The 9,922-nt window shown below is 42.4% G+C and overlaps 1 protein-coding gene across 3 annotated transcripts in view; it reads right to left on the minus strand.

Annotated features, from left to right (window-relative positions):
• LOC138751976 (uncharacterized protein C7orf57-like) overlaps positions 1-7,123 on the minus strand; it is an 82,080-nt gene extending 74,957 nt beyond the window's left edge. For all 3 annotated transcript variants that reach the window (XM_069915094.1, XM_069915085.1, XM_069915104.1), the window contains exons 1-2: positions 7,018-7,123; positions 4,030-4,083 (exon numbers count right to left, since the gene is read on the minus strand). In XM_069915094.1, coding sequence (XP_069771195.1) covers positions 4,030-4,060 — 31 coding nt within the window. In that variant the 5' untranslated portion in view covers positions 4,061-4,083; positions 7,018-7,123. The remainder of the gene's footprint in view (positions 1-4,029; positions 4,084-7,017) is intronic.
• Positions 7,124-9,922: the final 2,799 nt, after the last annotated feature.

Consider the following 9,922-nt stretch of genomic DNA (forward strand, 5'->3'; position numbering starts at 1 on the left):
TACTAAGGATTTGTCATTACATGCAGAATCAAAATAAGGGAGTTTGCTGATGTGTAATATATCTAAAATATTTGTAGTTTCACAGATTTTGATTTTTAATCATCTTTATAAGAATGTAACTTTCCTAACGTCAACCACACAGCAGGAGAGGAGAATTGAAAAATCAGCACTTTCCTTAATCAAGTGTAATTGAGGCATTTGCTGCTGCCGTTATTTGTTTTCTCACCTTGATGTGATTCATTCATAATCTCAATGAGGAGAGTCAACATGGATTTACAAAAGGTAAATCGTGCTTGACAAATCTATTGGAATTCTTTGAGATGGTGACAGGTAAAATAGATGGGGGAGAGCCAGTGGATGTGGTGTACCTGGACTTCCAAAAGGCCTTCGATAAGGTCCCGCATAAACGACTGGCTTCCAAAATCAAGGCTCATGGGATTGGGGGCAAAGTATTGATGTGGATTGAGAACTGGCTGGCAGGTAGAAGACAGAGAGTTGGGATAAATGGCTCGTTTTCTGAGTGGCAGGCGGTGACCAGTGGGATGCCACAGGGATCTGTGCAACCCCAGCTGTTCACAATTTACATTAATGATCTGGATGAGGGGATTGGATGTAATATCTCCAAATTTGCAGATGACACTAAGCTAGGAGGGGTTGTGTGCACGGAAGAGGGGGGTCAGGAAGCTCCAGTGTGATTTGGATAAATTGAGGGACTGGGCAGATACATGGCAAATGCACTACAATGTGGATAAATGTGAGGTTATCCACTTTGGTAATACAAACCGGAGGGCAGATTACTATTTGAATGGCAATAGATTAAGAGATGGGGAAGTGCAGAGAGACCTAGGGGTACTTGTACATCAGTCTCTGAAGGCGAGCATGCAGGTACAGCAGGCGGTTAAAAGGCAAATGGTATGTTGGCCTTCATACCAAGAGGGTTTGAGTCTAGGAACAAGGATACCTGACTGCAGCTGAACAGGGCCTTGGTGAGACCCCACCTGGAGTATTGTGTGCAGTTTTGGTCACCTTATCTAAGGAAGGATGTTCTTGCAATGGAGGGAGTGCAGAGGCGATTCACCAGGCTGATACCTGGAATGGCAGGAATGACTTATGAGGAAAGATTGCGCAAATTGGGATTGTACTCGCTGGAGTTTAGAAGATTGAGAGGGGATCTCATAGAGACATATAAAATTCTGGCAGGACTGGACAGAATGGATGCAAATAGGATGTTTCCAATGATGGGAAAATCCAGAACCCGGGGCCATGGCAAACCATTTAGGACCGAGATGAGGAGGAATTTCTATACCCAGAGGGTGGTGAATCTGTGGAATTCATTGCCACAGAGGGCAGTAGAGGCAGGTTCATTAAATATATTTAAGAGGGAATTAGATCTATTTCTTCAGTATAAGGGTATTAAAGGTTACGGAGAGAAGGCGGGACGGGGTACTGAACTTTAAGATCAGCCATGATCTCGTTGAATGGCGGAGCAGGCTCGAAGGGTCGAATGACCTACTCCTGCTCCTATCTTCTATGTTTCTATGTTTCTAAGAGAGTAATCATGGCAGACATGATTAAGAAGCAGTTAATATTATAACTGAGCTCTGCTACATATGCCTTTCTCCACTGCTTACTGGAGCACATTAATCAATATGTCAGTACAGCACTGTGCAAACAGAAATAAATCAATCCAAGAATTAGGAATTATAATGTGAAGAACTTGATCTGATTGGGTTGTAACAATACGAGGGACATCTAAATCTTAAAAAGGTTAACGCCACACTGGGCAGACTCACGGTGCCGCTTGGTGGAGGTTCATTTATATACACACATTGGAAATGGGAAACGTGCTGTAATGGCAAATTGCATTGCTTTAGGCTCAGAAAATACTTGTTTCCAGCAAATTCTGCAGATTTTAGCTTCAGGGCAATGTCAAACATTTCTCCCTCAATCTCTTGCATGTTGCCAGTCTGTTATACACATGCATTTTGGCTGCAGAGTGAGCTTGGCTGGGAAAAGCTGAGAGGTTCAAGTAGCTCTAAGAACAACAAAAGACAAGGGAATACTGAATACAGTTGACAATTGACCAGAAGGTCGGAGGGTCAGACTATATAAGAACACAAATTGGAACAAACAAATCATGAGATTATAAGTGAACATCATCAATGTAAAAGGGATATACTGCAGGGAATATTCAGTTTGGGGATCATTCAAAGGGAAGGCAGATGGCTGAAACAGAATAGCGATGAAGAAATCAGAGCATTAATCAGTGAGGTATGGAACATAACCACTAAAGTTAAGACAAGTGCACCTGAAGCTCTTCAGCAATTAAGTCATGAATTTGTAATATGGCTTTTTCAGATGAGAGAAGGAAGATCTAAACCAGTGGTTCTCAACCTTTTTCTTTCCATTTACATGCCATCTTAAATAAACCCTATGCCATCGGTGCTCTGTGATTAGTAAGGGATTGTTTAAGGTGGGATGTGGGTGGAAAGAAAAAGTTTGAAAACCACTGATTTAATTGTACCTCATTGACTCGTTATGTGCACGGTTTCAGAACTCAAAAGGAAATGGGCCACTGACCATTTTTCTCTAGCAAAATATTTCAGTAACAATTGGGTCTAGAGCAGTAATTCTCAACCTTCCCTTCCCACTCATAACCCACCTTAAGCAATCCCTTACTAATCACAGAACACTTATGGCATAAGGATTATTTAAAGTGGGATGTGAGAAGAAAGAAAAAGGTTGACAACCACTGACAGAATCAACTGCCTGATGATATATATCTGCAGAGGTGTAAACTATTTTTTGAATAGAGTCAATGCGGCCAAACAGAACAGGTGTGGATTATGGAAATTAATACATGTCAGGTCATCACCATGCTATACAAAAGGTGTACTGAGCACCATAAAAAAATAATTGAACACATGATTGTGGTGGAACACTATTACAGGCATTGTACTGGTTGGCCCTTCCCCTTCCACGATCCCTAATAAAGGTGATATCACCCAATCCCCTCCCTCACTACTGTCCTGGAATTGGGCCAAATCATGCAAGATAAGACTGTAAGTTTATAGCGATTAAAGCCTGTTAATCTCGACTTCTGGTCTGTCGGGTCTAATTGATAGCACTACAATTATAACTTGTCAAGTTTCCCATCAAAATTTAATTCCAAATTTCACATAAAGTAATAAATTTCGAGGACCAAATGTTTTGCAAATCATGTTGTACCCAGATCCCACCAAAAAAAGAGGTAGGTTCAATTTTCACCTCCTGATGCAAATTAATTAATGAAAGGAAAAGTTGATTCATCTGAGAGGCAGGTGCTCCAATACCATTTTCTTCCAATCATTTTCAATTTTACTCTGCTTTAAAAACCGTGAGTAAAAACACCTACTGGAATTCATCTTTAAACAAATGGAATAGAATCAGACGCCTCCATTTAATTACAAATGAACATCAAACCTAGGCAAAAAAAAAAAAAAAAAAAAAATCACATTTGGTTGTGTTGCTTTCCCTCTATTAAAGGAGTCAAATGTTCAGGTGTTCTATAAAAGAACACTAAGTATTTGTCAAATATAACAGTCTATGCCAGTATGCAGCAATACATGAACAACATCCCGATATGGGCCTGATAACTGTGCCAGACAATGACCTCTGTACCAAACGGAATTTTGATCATTTTCACAAAGCATGACTATCTTTGAAAAGAGTCTGCGTTGAATTTATGACACGTCAAAAACAAACAAACCTGCAATCCTCGATGCCAGAAGCTACTACAGAGAACAACATAAAAAAATCCTGTTAACATTAAATTCCTTCAGTTGTCAAACACTATAGATCTCAGATCCACTAACAATCAAAGTGCATAGCAGCATACTGCAACTTTCCGGTTATCATCGAAACTTGTAATCTCTCGTCAGTGATGCAACTAGGATCAAAATAGGAACATTTGAAAACAAATGCACTCTTGTCATGAAATCCAATGTCTGCTTTAACTTATCATATATGGAACAACAGGAATAGACTTACCACAATCACTAAACTGATTGGAGGAAGACATTTATTTGTTTGTTGCAAGAGACTCTAAAGAATAAAAACAAGAGTATTATTTTAGGGGAGGAAGTAAAAGCAACTACAGCAGGGTTGATTTTGAAAAATCCCATATCTATTTAGTTCGTGGAATCTATTTTCATTAGGGTGGCACGGTTGGCGTAGCGGTTAGCACAATGCCTTTACAGCACCAGCGACCGGGACGAGGGTTTGAATCCCACGCTGTCGAAGGACTGTGTTCGTTTTCCCCGTGTCTGGGTGAGTTTTCCCAGGGGCTACGGTTTCCTCCCACTGTTCAAAATGTACCAGGGCTGTAGGTATGTAAATTGGGCGGTACAGGGTCATGGGCCAAAGTGGCCTGTTACCGTGCTGTATGCCTAAATTTTTTTATTTTAATTACAAAGAGGAAAATTAAGGAATGCTGAAGTGATCAGAACTCAAAGATCAAACTTGCTCAGTGCACTTTAAATTTCTGGTGGTGCTTTGCAATTTTTACCAGCAATTTTTATGATGGCAAATAACTGACTTAATTTTAACTAATCATTTCTGTACTTTTTATTGTAATTATTCAATATTAATTAATGTTATATTTGACATGAACAATAATATACAAGGTATGTGTTATTTTTGCTGCAAAGTGATTTAAGATGGATGATTACAAAAGCATATGGAAAACATGACTCAATTGATAAACCGATTTCCTTTTTTTTTGTTTAAACTTTTCTTCTACACTGTCCATCAGCTACATACACCTAGTCTCTAAAAACGGTTATATTTATCTCTATTGTTATCCATTGTCAAATGTTATCTCCAGTGTAAATTTGGTCACCTCCATAGCAAATAATCTTAGCTTAATTACCTCCACTATTTACTATTATACATATTTATACAGCCCAGGACATCACAGGCAAAACCCTCCCCACTATCGAGACACATCTACAGGGAACGCTGCCATTGAAGAGCAGCAGCAATCCTCAAGGATCTGCGCCACCAGCACATGCTCTGTTCTCGCTGCTTCCATCAGGAAAGAGGTATAGGTTGCACCACCAGGTTCAGGAACAGCTGCTACCCCTCCACCATCAGACTCCTCAACATCTAACTCACTTAAGGGCTCATTTAAGGACTCTTAGTTTTCTACTTCATCGATATTTTTTCTCTCTCAGTAAGGCAGTTTGTCTGCATTTTTTAAATTTGTTTGATTGAGTACAGTTGTTTTTGGAAGTGGTAATTCTGCCTTACCCATAGGAAAAAGCATCTCAGGGTTGTATATGATGTCATGTATGTACTCTGACAATAAATCTAATTAATTATCTCTAGTACAGTGGTTTTCAACCTTCTTCCCACTCGCATACCATCTCAAGTAATCCCTTACTAACCACAAAGCACCCATGGCATAGGTTGAGAACCAATGCTTTAGTGTATCATTCCTTATTATCTCCATTGAATATGCAGCCTGTAGTTGTAATGGTTATTATACACACACATATATATATATATATAGGAGCAGGGAGAGGCAATATTTCCCAGAACCTTCCTGGATGAGTGCAGTCAACGCCACTGAAGAAGCTAGATACCAATCAGCACAAAGCTGCCAATTTAATTGTCTGCTCATCAACTGCACTGAACAGTCACTCCCTTCACTACCTCACAACCAATATACAGAGCCTGCCATGTCTACCATCTACAAAAGGTTTTGCAGTTACCTGGCCATATAACCTTCCAGACCCGTGACCCTCAACCACCAAGGACAAGGGCAGCAAGTGTGTGGAAACACCTCCACCTATAGGTTCCTCTCCATCCCACCTTGGCAATATAAACCCAGCCCTTCACCATCATCGGGTCTAAATCCAGGCCCAGCTTCCACCATGAGGGCAGCAGCAGTTCAAGACAATTCCCCGCCACCTTCATAACAATGAATGCCAGGTCCCAAGTTTTCATTAGTCTGCACTGTGATAGGTCGAGATCCAAGCAGAAGATTTTGCCACCCCAAAATATCAGCTTACTGAACCTTTTCTCCAACTCCTTAAATCAGATGACCCAGGCTAGGTGTCTGGTATACACAAGACTTGTCCCCTATTTAATGATTCTGCCCTGTGTTGACTTTATCAGAATGACTTAAATGTCCTGTTTAAGATTTTTTTTTTTAATTAATTGCAAAATTCAGCAACTTAGAGCTGCTCGATTTGGAATTGTCAATAATTCTCATAGTTCATTAAAACTAAAATGTTAAATAATTCCTCTATTGTGTTGAAGTCACCTGAAGACAAGTAATTAACTTGTTTGAAACTGCAGCCAACAAATGCACTCGCGAATCATGCATAAAGTTAACCTGATTAAAATTTTAATTAATCCAGATGACTGTGTTACAAATTTTTTTAGTATACAAGTTTTTCTCATGTATTAATATTATTTTATCTCAATGTATATACATATTAAAACTCACAAATTTAAATTTGAACAGGGTGTCCTATTTGGCAAATCTGGAAACCCTACCCAGGTGTGGTCTGAGCAACAGTCTCCAGTGAGAGGGAGGGGGGCTCTGGGCTGAGTGCATGCTGGTGGCTCGGGAGCCCTGAGGACCACTGGAGGGGTGTCGAGGGTTCCTGACCGTGTCAGAGGTTCGAATCTGGAGCTCGGGTCACCAATGGTCTGGACTGGACTCTGTGTGGCTTTGGAAGCGCTGGAGGCAACTCGGGGGGTGGGTGGGGACACACACTCTCTTTTGCTTCTCTCTCTCTGACTGTAAGAGGCGCTTAGGCAATTCTTGCCAGTGGCAAAAGTCTCTGCCTTGCAGCAGGTAAAAATAAATGTGATGTTTTATTCCTATGACAATACATTGAATCTTGCTTGCCCATGTCAGGTTCCAGCTCGCCCCGACCCCCGGCTCCCCGTGGGCCATTAACTCCCGTCCTCCCCACTTTGTCCCATTGCAATGGCTTATTCTTCTCCAGCGGAGTCACCACTTACCGTCGTTCCGGGGTTGCTCTCCTGCCGCCACCACAGCGATTGCTCTGCACGGGGGTCAGGTTGGCTGGGAAGGAAGGACAGACCGTTCCTATCCCGGAGCCCGGCACTGAAATGTGCGCACGGGGCGGCGAGGAGCAGACGTTCGCCGTGCACAATGCAGGCGTTGCGTCTCCATGGAAACAGCCCGCGTGTGGGGGCGGGAACGCGCCCTAGCTCCGAGTTACGAACCGCACACCGCATTTAATCCGCGAGAGATCGCGGGCTCCGGTGAACGTTGTTTCCTGCTGCGTCAAACACAGAGTTGCGGAAACCCAGCAGCCGCACCTTAATTAGGGCTTCACAAAGTGGTTGCTATCGACCCCCAGGGGGTCCAAAATGTGGGGGGGGGGGGGTCGATTTAAAATAGCGCCTCCACAACCACCCTCCCCGTCCAGCTTCCCCCCATCCACCACCACCCCGTCCAGTCCCCCTCCCCATCCACCACCCCGTCCACTCCCCCTCCCCGTCCACCACCACCACCTCGTCCAGTCCCCCTCCCCATCCACCACCACCTCCTCGTCCAGTCCCCCTCCCCATCCACCACCACCACCTCGTCCAGTCCCCCTCCCCATCCACCACCCTGTCCAGTACCCCTCCCCCATCCAGCTTCCCCCCATCCACCACTACCTCGTCCAGTTCCCCTCCCCATCCACCACCACCGCCTCGTCCAGTCCGCCCAGTCCAGCACTGCCACCGCACCCCTCCAACCCCACACCCCTGTTCAGTCCCCCTCCCCCATATTGCACAACAGCTGTATAGGAGCTGCTTTAATAGTCCATCTACATGCCCAGGCCTGTGATATTGGCATGACCTGCTATGCCCAGTCATGTTTGGAATGACCAAAAGAACAGCTTGCTTTGTGAGTAGTATTCTAGTAGACTTTAAAAATGAATGGAAATCACAAAAATAGTTTAGATCTTTAAAAAAAGGTACATGATCAGAAAATTTTAAGGAGATTTTTGCGATCAGCAGCCCAAAAAACCCATAAAATATATGGAAAAGTGTTCAGGAAGCAAAATCTTCATTGTCCAGTGTAATTGGCTGCGCAGCAAACAGGAGGCATCTGGTGAGCATGTGGAAGTATGTAACAGAGCAAAACTTTGAGATTAAGCAGCAACAATTCCAGAGAGCAGTAAGGAAGGTGGTTTATTCCCCTGAATGTCTAGGCAGAAGTCAGGAAAATCTTTCATCATGTGCACATGTAACATTCCAACATAGTAATAGAAAAACAAAAGGCTTTATTATAATTCCATTCCTATTGTTAGTAATGGCAGTAAAAGTAATGGTATATATCGGTAGTCTACTCAAGGATAGTTAGCATGGCTTTGTGAGGGGAAGGCCATGCCTCATGAGCCTAATTGAGTTATTGAGGAGGTAACAAAAGAAATTGATGAGGGTGGTAGATGTGGTCTATAGGTCTCGCATGAGACTCATCCAGAAAGTCATGAGATCAGTGGAACCTTGGCTGTGTGGATATAGAATTGGCTTGCAGGAAGAAAGCATAGTAGTGGAAGTATATAAAAGTGCCCTTTCTTCAAAAACATTTAAGTGGAAATGCCTGACAATTCTGAACAAATGTCATTAGACACTTTGTCACAACTTGCAGAAATAAGCTGATTAAAGAATGTCCTTTAATGAGTGTCAAATACAAAGGGAGAGACCTAATGAACTTTAGAAAACAGGATCAACTGCAGGGAAAGCACAGTGAATAGGTTTGGCTGCTCAATGAAAAGAGTGCAAAAGGTATTTCAGAGTGGTGAAATTATGAGTTTAATGTCGTTAGAAAAATGCTAAGGTGTACAAAATGAAAGGTGATGAACAGAAAATTTATTTCCCTCAGCAAAGTCAATAACCGCAGAATACATTATCACTTTGAGCTTTTTTTGTCTACCCAAATTGTTGGAGGCAAAAATCCTGATCACATTTTAAAAATATAAAGCCTGGATGCAAGCTCAATCTTGTGCAAAACCTACAAGATTGGAAAGATGGATTGTTCCTTTGCTGTACATATTCATGATTTTATGAAACCAAGCCATCCATTAACAACATTAGAATAACATTCTTGATAGAATCAGAATTTATTGTCATAAACAAGTCACAAAATTTGTTGTTTTGCGGCAGCGTCACAGTGCAAACATTCATATAAACCACCTTACAACAATAAATCAAAATAATGCATGAAAAATCAAGGCAATGTCTTTGGTTCATTGATCATTCAGGAATCAGATGGCAGCGGGGAAGAAGCTGTCTTTGTGCCACTGAGTGCTTGTCTTTAGGCTCCAGGTCTTTTTCCCCCGACATTAGCAGAGCGAAGAGGGCATTGCCTGGGTGGTGAGGGTCCTTGAGTATAGAGGCTGCTTTCTTAAGACACTGCTTCTTGGAGGTGTCCTTAATGGAGTGGTCCTTAATGGAGTGGTCTGGTGCCTGTGATGTTGCAAGATGAGTTAACAACCCCTTGGATTTTTTTTCTTGTCCTCGGCGTTGGCACCTCTGTACCAGTCAGTGATGCACCAGCCAGAATGCTCTCCACTGTACACCTATAGAAGTTTACGAGCATCTTTGGTGACATTCCAAATCAGACACCTCATAGAGTATAGCCATTGGAGAGCCTTCTTTATGATTGCATCGATATGGAGACTCCAGGACAGATCCTCAGAGATGTTGACACCCAGGAAGTTGAAGTTCTTGGCCCTCTTCTATACTGAGCCCTCAATGAAGACTTGATTATGTTTTCTTGACTTCCTCCTGAAGTCCACAATCATCTCCTTGCTTTTGCTAATTTGAGCGCGTTTGTTTGCCTGACACTACTCAATGTGCTGATCTATCTCCCTCCTGTACACTTCCTCATTGCTGTTTGTGATTCTGC

Source organism: Narcine bancroftii, chromosome 1 (genome assembly GCF_036971445.1).
Source record: "Narcine bancroftii isolate sNarBan1 chromosome 1, sNarBan1.hap1, whole genome shotgun sequence".
Lineage (NCBI taxonomy): Eukaryota > Metazoa > Chordata > Chondrichthyes > Torpediniformes > Narcinidae > Narcine > Narcine bancroftii.